Source organism: Trametes versicolor, assembly GCF_000271585.1.
Source record: "Trametes versicolor FP-101664 SS1 unplaced genomic scaffold TRAVEscaffold_4, whole genome shotgun sequence".
In the NCBI taxonomy this organism is placed as follows: Eukaryota; Fungi; Basidiomycota; class Agaricomycetes; order Polyporales; family Polyporaceae; genus Trametes; species Trametes versicolor.
The window spans coordinates 2,584,071-2,599,503 of record NW_007360324.1 but is presented as its reverse complement, the minus strand read 5'-3'; the positions used below and the strand labels follow the sequence as shown (position 1 = coordinate 2,599,503).

General features: G+C 57.1%; 7 protein-coding genes across 7 annotated transcripts; 3 read left to right on the top strand and 4 right to left on the bottom strand.

Annotated features, from left to right (window-relative positions):
* Positions 1 to 445: 445 nt before the first annotated feature.
* Positions 446 to 1,890, top strand: TRAVEDRAFT_46108 (uncharacterized protein; the record flags this gene model as incomplete). Its single annotated transcript, XM_008038171.1, has 2 exons — positions 446 to 1,766; positions 1,823 to 1,890. 2 exons carry the CDS (start codon positions 446 to 448, stop codon positions 1,888 to 1,890), a joined length of 1,389 nt encoding a protein of 462 aa, XP_008036362.1.
* Positions 1,891 to 2,225: 335 nt separating this feature from the next.
* On the bottom strand, positions 2,226 to 4,100 carry TRAVEDRAFT_46107 (uncharacterized protein; the record flags this gene model as incomplete). The annotated part of the gene is made up of 1 exon (XM_008038170.1): positions 2,226 to 4,100. The coding sequence occupies one exon, from the start codon at positions 4,098 to 4,100 to the stop codon at positions 2,226 to 2,228; it is 1,875 nt and encodes a 624-aa protein (XP_008036361.1).
* A 542-nt stretch (positions 4,101 to 4,642) lies between these two features.
* TRAVEDRAFT_28311 (uncharacterized protein) lies at positions 4,643 to 5,962 on the bottom strand. Its single transcript, XM_008037959.1, has 3 exons — positions 5,793 to 5,962; positions 4,901 to 5,731; positions 4,643 to 4,807 (listed from the first exon to the last, which is right to left on the bottom strand). Exon 2 carries the CDS (start codon positions 5,692 to 5,694, stop codon positions 4,927 to 4,929), a length of 768 nt encoding a protein of 255 aa, XP_008036150.1. The 5' UTR covers positions 5,695 to 5,731; positions 5,793 to 5,962; the 3' UTR covers positions 4,643 to 4,807; positions 4,901 to 4,926.
* A 241-nt stretch (positions 5,963 to 6,203) lies between these two features.
* TRAVEDRAFT_57951 (uncharacterized protein) lies at positions 6,204 to 10,983 on the bottom strand. The gene is made up of 14 exons (XM_008038300.1): positions 10,954 to 10,983; positions 10,114 to 10,899; positions 9,727 to 10,062; positions 9,507 to 9,675; positions 8,295 to 9,460; positions 7,855 to 8,238; positions 7,678 to 7,798; positions 7,401 to 7,628; positions 7,279 to 7,342; positions 7,190 to 7,229; positions 6,963 to 7,131; positions 6,839 to 6,906; positions 6,635 to 6,786; positions 6,204 to 6,576 (listed from the first exon to the last, which is right to left on the bottom strand). The coding sequence occupies exons 2-14, from the start codon at positions 10,823 to 10,825 to the stop codon at positions 6,322 to 6,324; spliced, it is 3,864 nt and encodes a 1,287-aa protein (XP_008036491.1). The 5' UTR covers positions 10,826 to 10,899; positions 10,954 to 10,983; the 3' UTR covers positions 6,204 to 6,321.
* Positions 10,984 to 11,301: 318 nt separating this feature from the next.
* TRAVEDRAFT_36441 (Tautomerase/MIF) lies at positions 11,302 to 11,905 on the top strand (the record flags this gene model as incomplete). The annotated part of the gene is made up of 5 exons (XM_008038025.1): positions 11,302 to 11,373; positions 11,427 to 11,537; positions 11,617 to 11,720; positions 11,771 to 11,803; positions 11,869 to 11,905. 5 exons carry the CDS (start codon positions 11,302 to 11,304, stop codon positions 11,903 to 11,905), a joined length of 357 nt encoding a protein of 118 aa, XP_008036216.1.
* A 138-nt stretch (positions 11,906 to 12,043) lies between these two features.
* On the bottom strand, positions 12,044 to 13,708 carry TRAVEDRAFT_19416 (uncharacterized protein; the record flags this gene model as incomplete). Its single annotated transcript, XM_008037836.1, has 1 exon — positions 12,044 to 13,708. The coding sequence occupies one exon, from the start codon at positions 13,706 to 13,708 to the stop codon at positions 12,044 to 12,046; it is 1,665 nt and encodes a 554-aa protein (XP_008036027.1).
* Positions 13,709 to 14,158: 450 nt separating this feature from the next.
* Positions 14,159 to 15,328, top strand: TRAVEDRAFT_46102 (uncharacterized protein; the record flags this gene model as incomplete). The annotated part of the gene is made up of 3 exons (XM_008038169.1): positions 14,159 to 14,328; positions 14,386 to 15,227; positions 15,294 to 15,328. 3 exons carry the CDS (start codon positions 14,159 to 14,161, stop codon positions 15,326 to 15,328), a joined length of 1,047 nt encoding a protein of 348 aa, XP_008036360.1.
* Between the last annotated feature and the right edge of the window lie 105 nt (positions 15,329 to 15,433).

Below are 15,433 nucleotides of genomic sequence, written 5' to 3'. Positions count from 1 at the left end.
ACCCCAACGGTTGTCCCGAAGTGGAAACAACGGTGTGGACTACTTGTGTGAACTCGAAATCACTGCGTGGACTGCTTATTTGAACTCCAAATAACTTTTGTCCGCGGGTGCCCCTGATATCGTCAGCACTACTGCGGCCCGCGAGAGCGTGTGTCGACTTGATTATTCCATGGACATACTCCCAGCTTCTGATCGTGGTGCACCAACTTCGGCCGCGTCGGAAGGGCATAGGCACATTTCTACATCAAGTGGAGGGCCTATGCAGGGCGGTCAAGAGGGCATACGGGGCCTTCCTCCCGAGCTGCTGGCGCATATCTTCACCTACGTAGCTCTTCCTCCGAACGCCGCCCTCATTGCGGTCACTCACGTCTGCCGAAACTTTCGCGCGGTTGCCCTTGATCATGCAATACTCTGGTCGAGAATCCAAGTCCATACCATACCCCAGATGGAGGCCTTTCTTGCTCGCTCAAAATTCTCTCTCCTCGACATCACTGTCCCGTCCCCATCATCCTGGTCCCCTAGACTCAACGACAGTCTCTCTATGCTTCTATCTCGTGTAACGGATCGCCTTCGATCATTCGAGATTGATGTTGGCCTCTGTGACGCCGCCGCTGTTGCCAGAATCATAGCGAATTTCGTCGGCCGCCCGGCCCCGCACCTACAGAAGCTATACGTGCTCGATAGGGGGTACACGAAACTGACCCGTGGGGTACTACCCAAGGACAAACAGGAATTGAACATCTTCCATATCCTCGATGGCGATGGATATCGCTCTGCTACTCCCTCCCTGCGATCATTGCGTCTCGCACCGATCTGGGTTCCGTGCAACAGCGGAATGTTCAGAGGCCTTTCCCATCTCGAGCTGAGAAACATGAAGTGGCGTGTCCCCAGCCCGACCCAGATACAGCTCCTAGGGATTCTCAGGGCATGCCCTACACTAGAAACCCTGACGCTCGAGCTCACCCGCATCGAAGACGACGGTCCCCGGGAGGAGACGGAGTCGATTATCCCCTTGCCCCTGCTATCCAAGCTAATCATGATTCATCACTCCCCGTCCAACTTTGCGAACTTGCTCTCTTACCTTGCGCTTCCTCCGACCACACGATTCGAGCTCGACACATGGCTAGCACACCGACTGCAGGGCTCCAGCTTCTGTGATTGCGCCATCTTCCCTGACAGATGTGAACACCTTCCGATGCTGAGGGCGCTCCCCGGTGTTGAGCTCACTGTCAATTTGGTCTATTCAAGGGCGCGTTTTGACCTCTTCTCGTCGACCACCTGCAACGAAGCTCATCACGTTGCGGCAATTTTCGTCCGGGCGGACACGCTGTATTCTATAGGGTTTTGTATACAAGCCACAATGGTAGCAACCGCCGAACAGTTCACGTACCGAGGGGACTGGCACCAGAGGAGCTTCGGCGAGACCTACCGCTGGAACAACACTTTCCAGGTCGCGGCCCGCCTTCGGACCCTCCGCCTTGTCAATCCGCTGGAGGAAGAACTGGTAGATGCCCTTGCAGCGCTGTCGTCGTGCGCCCGTGAGCGCACTACGCTGGTGTGCCCGCAGTTGACCGACCTCGAGCTTTACCGGATTCCCATCTCGTTGCAGACGCAAGCATCAATCCTGGACTTTGTGGCTTGTCGGGCGGAGGCAGGCGTACCGATAACGAGGATAGTGTTCGGACGCACTTCAGTGACACAGCCAGCCGGCTTCCTGGAGAGAGTGGTGGAACTTGGTGTCGAGGTCGTTTCACGTCCTTCCGCCGGTGAGCATTTTTTGATGTGCAACTCACGCTTGTCGTTATAACCCGGTTTTTTCCAGACTTGGATCATGTGGAGATACCGTCGGTGATATCGGCAGAATGGTCTCCTCCATCGAAGCTCTATTAACGAGGTGCGTTAGCGGAAGTTCCATCATGCGACTAGTCAGACACTAACTAGACCAACTTTCTCTGATAGCCCTGTGCTCCCAATACATTCTCTCGTTCTTTCGCACAACTTGCACCGTATGTGTACTACCCTCCATCGTCGCCCGGAACTCAATCACATAGATGTTCACCATTGATGATGTCTAAGCATTTGTGCCATTGTCGAGCCTGCTCCAGATGGGGACACTGGTCCCATTGGGTACGCCATCCAATTAGTACTAGGTATGTAGAAGTGGAGGCCATCCCATCTGAAGAGCCACTGTAAGAGTCCGTATTTTTCTCTCAGCCTTCCTGCTGTTACGCGTGCCTGGTCACTGGCAGTGCGACTACCTTGTGCTTCCACCGCCGCTCCTGCAAACGCACAGCCGCAAAGGATGGTATCAGGCGGTGCACCTTCTCCCACCGCCTATGGTAGACCCGCGCAATGGCCGACCAATCCGTTGTCATTGGCATCTCGTCGTCGTCGTCACCCTCGTCGGCGCCAAAGTCGCCCGGATCCATCAGGTCCACCCAACTGTGGTGAAGCTCCTCGATCCCGGCTACCCAATCGGACAGCAACGCAGCGACTGCATAGGGGTCCTCGATGGGAGACAGGCCCACGTCGAGCGTGGTGATCTTCCGCTTCATCGGGAGCCCTCGCATCGGGCGGGCTTCCAAAAGCGCGGGCGGGACGGCGCTAAGGTTCGCGGTGAGCTCGAACTGGAGGGCATCGACGTGAGGACGGCGTCGCGCGAACGCAAGCAGCCCGAAGAGCGTCGCGCGGGGCTGGCGCCACACGTTTCTGCGGTCCACCTTTTTCCCGTTGAGCCGGTACTCCATTCGGCGGTTTTCCTGAAAGGTTCGCAGACATTCGTTTCCTCGAGGGTCGCGGTCGTCGTCTGGAAAGTCACCTTCGGTCGGCAGGCCCCAGCTTTCCTCGCTGACACCCAATTGCAGGCGGTATATGCTCGGCCAGGCATCGGTGAACGCCTCCAGGAGCGCGTCATCGATATCATACGGGCAGCGGATCTGCAACGAAATATCGTCCAGGGCGGACATAGCGAGCAGAGGTCCTAGTGCCGCCCGGCCGATGGGGCGCGGCGCGCGGCCTGTCGAGAATGTCGCAGCGTCGGGAGCGGTGGTCGGCATGACGCGACGTGCGAACACGTAGAACTGGGAGATGGCCTTCGCGCCGCGCAGGCCTGCAACAGTCTCAAGCAAAGGATCGATCTCGTGGCGTGGGACTGCTTTGTTGGCGGTGATCCACAGCTTGGTGAGGTGCGGGGAGCCAACAAAACGGAGGAGGTCTATAGGCAGGGCCAGCGTCTGAGTCGATGTGAGCTCCAGCGCGTGTAGAACGGGGAAGGTCGTGCCCTGGGAGTCGCTTGAACGAGCGAGTGCAGCAAGATGGTCCGCCCAGTCCTCCGATCCGTCCACTACGCAGTCTAGCTTGCGCACTGGCAGGCCCGGCAGTCGTGCGAGGTGTATGAAGGCAGCGGGGGTGAGCGGCAGCACGGACATGCTGGGCAGCTTGAGTGATACAAGATGATACAAGGCGCATACGGTTTTCGACACGGAGGCGATCATTGCCGCGCTGTTGGGGTTCGTCCACATGTAGATCTTTTGCAGCTGGGTATTCATGTCCGCGAGTGTCTTCATCATCTGCACGAAGGCCTCCTCGTCCTTGTCCGTGATTGGCGTCGCGTTCGGCCCAACGTATGGACCGTGGTAGCTGCAGATCCTCACCACCCGGAGCTTCGGCCCAAATAGAATGCGGAACGATCGGAAGACTTCGAGAGGTGTGATCTCGGAGCGCGTGTAGTTGATCTTCTCCACGTTCGGCAGGAGCGGGCGAGACCCCAGGATCGCTGCCAACGTGTCGTATGCGCCCGGAGCTGCGTTGAGGTTCTTTGCGCGAGTGGCGATGTGCGCATCCGAAGTGATTATCCGAACTCGCTGAGCGTATGCCAGGAACCGCTCGAGCGGTGAGCCTTGCAGGACATCAACAAGATCCTTTCCCAACCGTAGAAGGTTAGCGAAGTCGAGAATGCCATAGAGGAAAATACTTGCCAGTTGTCTATGGTCCCCAACCAAGCGCCCCTGCGCCGCTATTTGCCTCTCAGAATATACCTCCTTCCCCAGTGTGAAGAAGAGGAGGGCGATATCGGGGATGGCGTACCACAAGACATCCATCGTGGGCTCGAGGAAGAGGCGGGCCGTCACAGCGAGGGCAGCGACAGTCCGGGAGCCTACGTGTCGCCGACGATTTCCATCCTCTTCGTGAGGGAGAATGAGAAGCATGCGACATATGTTCCGGAGCACGGCAGGGGGGAACTGACGGACAACGCTCATTATCAGTGTCGCGCTCTGTATTAGAGGGTTTGTGAAGGAAGACGTGTTCAACGAGCGGTGAGGAATAGCACAGGTTGCAGATATTGCAGACACGCACCTTTTACTTAACATCGCAGGAAGCGAAAAACGTGGGGGTAAACGCCGTCCGATTACTGGTAGAGTTTCGGTACTGCTAGTAGCATGGGCATGTCCCGAATCAGAAGTAAGGTCTTCGGCACCTGGCATGATCTGACTTCGTTGAGAACATCCTATTCACGTTTATCTAGTTTTGGATCATTGATTTCAGTAGCAGCTTTTGGGATACTTATACGATCAGACAGGAAATTCTGCATGCACGTCAGGTTTACGCATCGCATGACAATGCGAGGCCGTGATGGACTAACCTACGTGTTAACCACGCAACCTTCTGGCATTCCTTGCTACAATACATCACCGTCCAATTTGAGCATCCGGACCACTTTCAGAGCTTGTCGCCCTCCCATGGTCCCAAGCTACAGTGCATACATGTCTTAAAGTCGAACAGGGATGCCGCTGGCCTTCCTGGGGTCCTAAAACCGTGGATTGAAGAGTAAAAACAAACATTGGAGGGGAACGGAGAGGGTCAGCAGCGGAGACGCGTGCGAAACAATAGCTGTACTCACGATAAAGATGCTATTTAGTGATGTTCTCACAACGCGAGCAGTGCACTGAATAGCTGCTTCGGGGAGAGCTGGGTCTTCCGCTTCCCACTGAGCGCAGCGTGCAGGCCTTCGTACTCCTTGCTCGTCGGCGAGTACTTGTCCCAGTCCGCAAAGAGCGGCTCCCACACCCACTTCCCCGCTTTCCGCGCGAACCGTCCGGGAAGCGGTATCTTCGAGATCCCGCTCTCGAGGCAGCGGAGCGGGAAGCCTTTGTTGATCGTCCCACAGCAGAGCAGCAGGACGTCCTCCAGAATATCGAGCGAGGCCTGTTCCAGCGGCAGCCGTTTCCGCACGTGCAGGATCGGAAAGTTCAAGGTGTTGCTCATCGAGACACGGTCGCACTTGAAGACCGCACACATGACGCACGCGAACGCGCTCCCGCAGCGCTGCTCCATGAACGCGGCGACCTGTTCGCGCTCGGGGTCGGTACCGCGCCAGTACTCCGCGTTGGCCGGGTTCGAGGCGTTCCAGTCGGCGATGTCGATTACGCCTTGTGCCCGGAGGGAGAACGTGAGGGCGGGGTTGCGCTCGACGGGCGTTTGGCGTGGGGTGGTGCGGCAAACGACGTCGAAGTTCATCATGTAGATCGGCGGAATCTTGCAGAACTTGACACCGCCGAGCTTGAGAATGTACGCTTGGGTGCACGTTTGGAGGGCCCATAGGTGCGCTTCCATCCAGTCGTTGAGGGCCCGCGAAAACGCGAGGGAGTTAGCGAAGCCGAAGGGCCGCACTTCCATTTCGAACAGAGGGTCCATGTTTTTCGTGGCTTTTGACATGTACTGACACGACGGCCTAGAAATGGAACGTAAGAAACAGTCTCAAACCGAAACACTCCCAGGTGGACTCCACGTACTTGTGATCATCCCAGGCCGACCTCTGGCAAAGTTTGCTGCAATATATGACATATTCGCAGGCGGCGCATTTCTTCATCTTTTGCGACGGTTTCTCCGCCTCTCCACACCAGCTACAGCGTCTCAGGTCGGTTGGCATCCGCAGTCCCGGGTGGACGTCCATGGCGACAAACTCCTCTGGACGGTGGAGTTGGTTGGAGTTCAAGGTGCACACAGTCGCCGGCCGGTAGAGCTTACCACGTGGAATGTCGCAGCCACAGCAAGGCGCTGGCGCTTCCTGAGGCGTTCGATATCACTTGCCCAATTCTTCGTGCCAGGACACCTGGACACGCGAGAGCATCCTTGTTTCACCATAGTCTTGGTCTCTCCCACTGTACACCCCCCTGATGAATCCAAGAAACTTCGCTTGGGCAAAAACAAGATAGCATCCGGTTGATAATACAAGGTATGAGCATGCTGCCTTACATAGCAGGCTTCAAATCAGCATCAGTTGCGTCGACCAGTACTCCTTTAGAGCAGTGGAGCCGTTCCTCAGTCAGCATTCACTGGAGGCAACGGCTCGCGCCGCCCAGGCACGGGCCATATCTCCGTCATCGTCGACGCGTCCCAGATACGCCCGCCGCGCGCGACGAACCGGATGTCCCTCGTGCCGCTGATGTCGCCCTCGAGCAGATCGACGCCTGGGGGGTATACGACGAAGTCCGCGAGCTTTCCGGGGGTCAGCGACCCGATCGCGCCGTCGATACCTAGCGTAGCTGCCGCGTCGGACGTGGCAGCGCGGAGGACCTGCCACAGGAGTAGTTAGAGCGACGTCCGCAGACGTGCACAGGTGACTTGAACTCGCCTCGTAGTTTGTCAGGCCACCAGCCTTCGTGAAGAACATTTCCGCATGGTAGTTGACGCCGAGCGGCGTCTCTCCATGGGCGCCGATGTGCGCTTTGAGACCCTTGCGGACCATCTTGGCCGTTGATATTGAGGTGTTGAACACTTGGAACGCTGTAACTGCGTCAGCACGAGACAAATATAAAGTCACGAGGGAGCTGCTTACAATCCAACGGCCGGGAAGTAGTCTCGCTCACACTTTCAAGGATGTCGTGCCGGGCAAACCGACGGAGCCTGGAACATAACGGATTGAGCGAAACAAAAGCATGATTCCTGCATGCTGTACGTACCTCTCAGTGCCTGGAATGTCTTCATTTGCCCAGATGTACTGCTCGCCCATCACACCGCCGTAGTTCACGATATGGGTAGGCGTGGACCCGGTGCCGCTCAACGCGTACAAGTTGAGGATGTCGTCGTAGAGCACCGGAATAGGCAACGGGTGCTCGATAGTAGTCATGCCTGACGAGACAAAAGTTAGATTCGGAGCCCATGCGGACGCTCGGGCCTTGAGACATACCGTCCACGATGTATGTTTGGTCCCAGTCGTAGTTCATGCCCTATCCGAGAATCAGGAAAAGTCATTTGACCGCGGACACGTTTACTTACACCTTCGGGAACACATAACATTGACAAGTTGCGAGCTGCGAGGAGCAGCCTCTGGCGAGAAGCCCTGTGAATAGAGTTTAATCAACTACACCTTAGCGTTTTTAAAGAATAAGTGTACACACCGCGAAGGCAAGTTATAGTTCTTGTACGAGAAGCTGGACGGTCCGCCCTCGACCTTAATTCTCAACAGCGCCGACTTCGCCTCGTCCATGTCGACAATGTCCTGGTGGTAGGTCGACGACCCGGCGCCGTAGATGATAGTGCCAGTCTGGAAAATGCGAGGCCCGACGAGTTGGCCGCGCTCCGTGCGGAAACGTTCCGAAAAGGCGAGCACAGTGTCCGCGCTGGGGCTGTAGAAAGGTCAGTCGGCGGATTCGAGCGTAACATGGCGAGACATACTTATGCAGAGTCGTAACGCCGTACGCGAGGAAAGTCTCCATCTCCCACGACCGCGCAGGGTACATGGTCTCGAAGCCGTTCCAGTGCGCGTGCACGTCAATGAAACCGGGTACGATGTATCCTGACATGCAATGTGAATACGCAGAACAACTACGCAGTCGCAACGAATACACTCACCACCCTGTGCGTCGAGCACCGTCGCCCCGTACGGGATGACGGCATCGTGAACGCCCACGATCGCCTCGATCTCACCGTTCCGCGTCACGAGCACCGCGTCGCGCAGGACGTCCGATTTGAGGTCGCCCGTCTCCATTGTCACCAGCGTCGCGTTCGCGATGACGAAGAAGTTTGCGTTGGGGGCGGCCTCCTCGCCGTACTTCTCAGCTGCGAACGCGGCGGCTTCCTTCTTGAGACGGTGGACGTCGCTCGCGTACTCGACGACGACTTCCTGGAACTTAGGGAGTGTCTTCGTGCATTCAATCCCGAAGGTGTTAGTGTCCCGCTTCGCTGCCTTCGAGCACGCGTCGAGCTTGGAGATGTCGACGTGATGGAGCCAGGGTCCTGCAATAGTGGATCTCGTCAGCCATGAGTCGCTATGAGAGGTGACGACCACGTACCCAAGAACCAGAAGAGCTTCGAACCGTCGCCGCTCCAGGTAATCGAATGACCACCGTCAACACTCAGCTTCAGCAGGCCCTTCGTCGCATTCGCAGGCTTGCTCCAAATAGCGTCGTCCGCCGCCACAGCCGGGGCGTAGTAGACGTGATAGAAGTCTATTACCGCCGCCTGCGTCTTGCCCTTGGACGACCCCGCGCTCGGAGGTGGAATCACGAGCTCGTCCGACGAGCGTCCGGTCGCCAGAGTTTCGTGCGGGTAGTCGCCCAGCTCGTTCGGCCCCGCTGCGAGGTCGATGACGAAGGCGCGCCGGGACTCCTGCACGAGCAGCTTCTTGTTCTTCTCGATGAAGCGGAGCTGCGTGTGCAGCAGGTCGTCCGTGTCAATCTCGGTGGCTACGTAGCGGATGTTCTTGATCGTAACGGGCGAGCTCTGGAGGTCCGATCTGGACGGCAGCGTGAGCTCGCCGATGTAGAGACCAGCGCCGGCGGTAGCGACGACGTCGCCGGTGAGATAGTCGCCGCCCGTCCGTACGAACGCGATCTGGCGGTTGAGCCCCGCGCATGCGCACACGATGGGGGAGTAGTAGCGGCCAAAGGGCAGCCCGCTAAGCTCATATGCGACTCCGGACGTGATGTTCGCCAACTCGAGCGTGGTGAAGTTGACATCAGACCAGCGTGCGTGAAGGACGAGATCGGATGCACCTGGGACAAAGGATGGGGAGTAGTATGACGCATCAGGATGGAGCGTAGGAACGCGTTGCACCTCCGCATCTTCTCCGACCTTCTGCACGTATGTGGCTCCCGCGGCTTGGAAGACAACCTGGTCGCCAGACTCATCAACGCGCAGCTCGTGGAATGCATATACCCGTTGAGTATCGGCTGACTCGGTCGCCTTGATATTGATCTTGGACGAACGAGTTTCCGCGAGGCGTTTCTCGATATGCGCGATGAAGGGAATGGCTTGGGGCTTGCCGCCGGAAACGCGCTCGCCAACCGCGTTCGTAGCCAGAGGGACGTGGTAGATCTGCCCAGCCGCCCAGATAATGATAGCGTCGTCTGCGGGTGTGAACGCAAAGGACGGATATGTCCCCATGGGCGCAGAGACGACCGCGAGGTCGTACGTGAGGCCGTACCAAATGTTGCGGATTGTGCCAGTCTCGAGATCCCTGCGCTACCGGTGAGCAAGGTTTCCAGAGTCTTCGGACGACTCACTTCAGCACCAATGCTTCCTTGTTTCGCACACGGCGTACGAATGCTAATGTACGGCCATCTCGCGAGAGTTCGGGCCGCGTCGCACCACCGGGGAACGAATCCACGAGTGTGCTCGTCCGCTTGGAGGTTAAGTTCACAGAAAAGATAGCGTTGAAACCCGCATGAACATCTTGACAATACTACATTAGCATCGCCATAAGACGCGGGTCATTCGCAATACCTTTGCTGTATGTCCAGGCTCCGTTGTCGACGACGTTCTTCGAGTAGATAAGCGTGTCATTGCCCTTCCAGACGAACTGTTCGGGGCCGACTTGCTGGTCCCCATATCGCTCAGGACCCCAACCAGGAGGCAGTGTACGGCCGACCAGTCGCGCGCCGCTGCCAGCCTTGATAGCCTCACTCTTGGCGTTGCCCTCCGGGATTGGGTACTCCCATCCCTCACCGGCACCAAGACTGCGCGAAGACGTGTACCACTTTGTCGCCACGATTTTGCTGCCGGAGGGGTGGAAACGAGCGTCAGAGACCCATCTGTACGTCTCATTGGTGACACGTTGAGCTGTACAGTGTAAGAGTTCGTTTGCTACACGCAGTCGCGCTGGGTACATACCATTCAGTCTCCCCTCGCGAAGCAGCCTGCGCTGCTTGCGCGCAATAGTTTCCTTGACCCCGTTCGCCAAGAGGTCTTCTTCTTCCGTTTGGAGCTGCAGTGCGTGCGAGAGCTCCGCGCTCGTAGCATGGACGGGCCGGAGGTCGGAGTCCTGGCATCCCGTCCACTCTTTGATCCAAATGTTCTCAACGCCGAGTTCAGCGTCGCTACGGAACACGATGGTATTGCCGTCAGGAGAGAAGTGAGGGTCGGAATCGTGGGGCACGCCAAGAAGAACCGGGATTGCCCTCGACAGCGTTTCATAGTCTCCTATCTGAGCTCCAGTATATGCACTTGCTGGCAGACAGTATATATCGCCGAGCATATCGAAGACAATATCGCCAGTCTTGGGGTGGACGTCCAGCCGGAGCCATGTTCCCTCTGTCACATCGTATTCGAGGCGGCGGGGGAAATGGAAGTCTGTGGAGATGTCCCAGGGCGTTTGCTCGCGAAGAGGCCAAATGTCGTCCTTCCACTGTTCGCTCGGGTCGGCAGAGGATGTGACGGACTCACGAGAGAGATCGAGGACTCGAGCAGGACTCCATGGCAAGGGTAGAAGGGTGGAGAGCAGGAGCGCGGAGGACAAGAGCAGAGCAGTCCTGACTAAACGCGGTCTTCCGGCGTATCGGTGTATGGCGTCGAATTGCCCGAGCTTCTCAGCGGGCGCAGCCATGTCTCCAGCTGCAGCGCTCCGGAGAATTGCAGGTCTTGAGACGCGGCGTACGGATCCCCGGCGTATTCAACCTCCTGAGGAAGATATGTGTCAGAGCTTCTCTCGACTGAAAGCAGCTGCATGCTCGCCTGCAGCTTCAGGACACTCTTGCCGGTGTCGGAGACGATGGGAGTTCGAGGACAAGCTCTCACACGCGAAACCGGTCGCGTCAGGTCGCGTACCGTCTCCTGGGCGCCTTTCCCCACATTCGTCATTGGCGCCCATCGGCGTCGATTCGGCGACGATATGCCTCTCTGATTCACACGTCCATGTAAAACACCTCGATTGGCCATGCCGTGTGTGTATGGTGCATATTGTAGCGCTTTCGGGGCTTATTTCAGTATATAACAATCATCCCATGAGAGAGGAAGAGTCAAACGCCCCTGGAATCAACCCAAGAATCAACCTGAGCTCACTCACACATACACGCTACCACCATGCCGTCTCTCGAGCTCAAGACAAACGTCTTTATCGCTGACCCAAAGGCCTTCTCCCTTGAGTTCTCCAAGGTAAGTGCTCTCATCAAGACCCAGACAACGTGATTCCACAAACTCTCCCCCAGTTCGCGGCAGAAACCTTGAATAAGCCAGAGAGTTACATCTCGGTGTCTTACCTCTACCAGGAGCACCTCACCTTCGCTGGGTCCTTCGACCCCGCGTTCCTGCTCTACATCGTGAGCATATCAGTCCCTCCTAGCCTCCTGCTAGAATTGCTCTGATCGCGTCGATATGCTGCGTCGACATGCTACGCAGACGAGCTTGAACAACATCAACCCGGAGGTCAATCAGCAGTACTCCAAGGCGTTTTTCGCTTACTTCAAGGAGAAGCTCAGCGTCGAGGGAACCCGTGGTTACATGTGAGTGGCGGCATACCCCCCGGCGTCACACCCTGGCTGATGAACCCCAGCACCTTCTCCGACCCGGGGCGCGACTATCTGGGGTAAGTTCGAGCTAAAGCTCACAACTAGAACGCGTTAACAGTGCTGACGGTGATTTACCATTGAGCTACAACTCGACCACGGTTGCGGCAATTTCCAAATAGACCCGCAAGACGCCGCAGAAGAAGGGTACAAATGTATGATCATAAAAATCTATGCATGCAACAGTCGACAATTGATTACAAAGTGCATCTGTATCACCCCATTAGCTGCCATATATCACTCACGGGATGAGAAAATGCCTACCAGTAGTGGAGAGGTCCGACGATTTCGGCGCCATACTCCCGCAATCCCTCGATAAATTCGCTGAATATCCCAGAGACCCGTTTGAACACGACCCTCTTCAACGGGCGGCCCACATTCTGGCGGTCGGTCAAGAGCCATATGATCGACGCCCTTTTCCCATTCGTGAAGGAGACCAGGTCGAGCTCGAGGTCCGTCAACTCCGGGCAGAACCGCGCAGGACCGCCAGGTGCAGCGTCGTCCGGGACGTGCCGCGTGAGGTCCTGACAAATGTTCTCGAGATCCCCGCCCGGCCGGACGAGGCGGAGGACGCGCAGGCGGGTCGCGGCGCGGAAGACGCGCGTCCAGTCGCCGAACTCGCCAAACTCGTCTTGGAAATCCCCGCGGTACGTGAGGCGCTGCGCGGAGTCCACCAGCGTGGCCGGGATGCCGTTCCCGATATACTCCAGCTCCTCGGTTTCGACGGAGATCGTTGCGACACGGTGCGCGTTCCCGCCGGCGTCCCAGGAGGACAGCTTGAAGTACACCGTAAACTCGAGCAGCTTGACGGTGATTTCGACACTGGGCAGGTCTTGCAGCGATGGGAGATGCTCGCGATTGTCAGGAAAGACGGGAAAAAGCGTGGAGCCGTCTTCCAACTTGATGTCGATAGTGAACCGTGTCGTGGGAGGCAGCGCGAGGTAGGAGAGCAGGTTCGCGATACGAGAGGGTGCGAGCTGCCGAAAGATGACTCTAGATAGCCGAGGAAGGGGGACGACAGGCTCCGGCTCTTGTCGGGGAGCGCTATGGTAGATTTTGGGGAGCTCGAGTGCCAAGGTCTGCAAATGGGGGCATCTTCTGAAGATCGCCAGGAGCTGCGCTTGAGCGGGGTAGTAGACGCGCCAGTCTGTTGCTCGGAGCTCGAGGTGTGTGAGGTCCTTGAAGATGTCGCTATCCCACGACAGCAGAACCGGCGCGAGGCGCACTGACCGCAGCGAGGGAGTGGCCGAGCGATACTTGCCTCCGTCGAAGATATGGAAGACGTAGGGAAGCTGCTTTGCCCGAGGAATCCTGTCGTCGTCGCTTTCGCTTTCGCTATCGCCAGTGCTTTCGCCTTGGTCCAGGAAATGCAGCTTTTTCAAGTGCGGGGCGGGTCGACCGACGAGACTCGCCAACAGCCGGGAGATAGGCTTATGGTACGAGCTGTCGATCCCAATCTCGAGCGAGCGAAGGCGACGCAGCACGCTTGACAGCAAAAAAGCGGTCCAGTCGTTGAGCGACGATGCTGGAAGGTTGATGTCAAGCAGGAGATGCGCAGAGCGATCGAGGAAAGCCTGCGCCTCGGGGATGGTGGTACCATACAATCTGGTGACCTTCGTCCAGAGCGTCGGGCTGTCGAGTGCGACGGAGCGAAAGAGCCTGCAGACATGCGTAGCTTGGATGAGGGCGCGAGTGTGTGGGGGTTTCACGACCAAGTAGTGGAAAACATGTACGAGCAGCTCGGGAGGGAGGCTTTGGATGCTCGTTTGTACCTTCTGCAGGTGATTCGGAGGCGGCTCGTGTGGAAAAGGCCCTAGCGCAGGAGATGTTTCTGATCCAGGAAGGAGTTCATCCAGCGAGTCTGTCTGTGTCTGGTCGGAACTTGGGGGTATATCCAAAGTGGCAGGGGCCCCCAACAGTGACATATTGACGTCCTTGGGTCCTGGAGTACTAGAGTAGTGACGTTCGGAATCAGAACTATGTCCGTCTTAATGAATGAGAGCACAGACTAAAACACAGTTACCTTCGACTGGTGACAATTAGAAATAGTACTAACGGATAAGCAGAACGTTGAGTCAGACGACGATTATTGGCTGAGCGCTTACCATTTTGCCCACTGGTAGCGCACCGATGTCTATATTAGGAAGGTATCTAAGAACGGAAAGCTTGCATGCAACTTGGGCACCAGCATGCACTATGAGGCGTAAGTATTACGGCGGTAATGTTTCAAGAGCCGAAAACCAATCTAAACGCCCTTGAGTCTTGGAAGCCCTTCACCTAGCAAAGGCGCTGGCAGCCTAAGGTTCTCGCCCGAACGCTTGCGTCAGCGTAGCATCGTCGTTTAAATCCTTAACCAAACCCCTCATACTCCTCTCATGCCTGCCGGTCCCGACGGCCCTACCCAAATCGGTACTCGCAAGTGCGAGAACGTGAAGTGTGGCCGAGGCACTGAAACTGGCGGGAAACTCATGAAGCAATGCGCTGGATGTTCATCCGCGACGTACTGCAGCAAAGAATGCCAAAAGGCAGCATGGCCAATGCACAAGTCAGTAGCGCACACTGGAATTGCCCGCTTTCTGCCACTGACTATTACTGCTTCTAGGCCGTGTTGTCGCTTAATCAAGCGGAACGCGGAGGTCCTCTCCAGCCTGGATGAAGATGCGCAACGCTTCGGATACGAGTCTTCCATAACCTTCGCGCAGGCGATGCACGAGTACACTGAGGCGCACCAATGGGCCGTCTACAACATGATACTCGCTCACATCCTGTTGAAAAGCGGCCCAAGCATGGCTATCGCTCAGCGGGAACCTATCGGCGCGGTCATGCTGCGATTTCTCCTGGTCTGCCAATCGACTCCAGCGACGCCGCGCTCGCAACGCAACCCTGCGACCACATTCAAGGTCGTCGAGCACGGATTTATGCGCATGGACTACTACGCCACCGGCCCCGCGCGGAATGCACGGCTCTGCGCGGACATGATAAAGGAGTGCCAAACCTACCACGAAAAGAACTTGAGATCGAAGACCCTCGGTCCGTTCTACGTCGGAGTCATTCCCATCGTGTACACCACCTCCGAAGTATGCGTCCAGCACATCACCCTCTTTCCTGTGTTCCGACCACCGAACAACATCAACATGGACCCCTTGGTGAAGCGCGTCCTCCACGACTTAATTCGCTACTGCGTGTACACGATGGACAACGGCTTCCCGCTCCGCGCGGTCGACCACAGCATCCAGCCGTACTACGCCGTCCCGGGGCGTTTCACGCGCTCGAAGGATAAGCAGTGGATATGGGAGGCGCTGTTCGAAGAATGGGCCGAATATGAGGACGGGCGTACGCACTGCGGTCGCCTTCCGGGGATGGAGGAGCTGGGACTAGCGATGTCCCCCGGCGCATTGATGAACCTCTACACCGCGTTCTGGGTGATGAAGACTGCTACCGTTGGTGCGTGATGCGCCGGTGAGACTCGGGCCCGCGATGCTGATCGCTAACGTTGCTTCCGGCCGTCAGTGAGTCTCAACCTGCCAACCAAGTACTCTGTCTAGCGTCGGATCGGTCATTTGAGCCAATTATCGAAGACTGCGTGGAAATTTCAAGCACTATCATGTAGGACATGAGAAATCTAGTACGCACGACGTCGGCATGGGAGT

What these genes read in the sequence shown, in the direction of transcription:
- TRAVEDRAFT_57951 (XM_008038300.1), bottom strand. Translation starts at nt 10,825, where the DNA reads ATGGCTGCGCCCGCTGAGAAGCTCGGGCAATTCGACGCCATACACCGA. An exon ending in GAAGCTCTTCTGGTTCTTGG is followed by an intron (nt 8,239 to 8,294) that starts GTACGTGGTCGT and finishes CCACTATTGCAG; the next exon opens with GACCCTGGCTCCATCACGTC. An exon ending in GTGGCCTGACAAACTACGAG is followed by an intron (nt 6,577 to 6,634) that starts GCGAGTTCAAGT and finishes CTCCTGTGGCAG; the next exon opens with GTCCTCCGCGCTGCCACGTC.
- TRAVEDRAFT_28311 (XM_008037959.1), bottom strand. Translation starts at nt 5,694, where the DNA reads ATGGACCCTCTGTTCGAAATGGAAGTGCGGCCCTTCGGCTTCGCTAAC.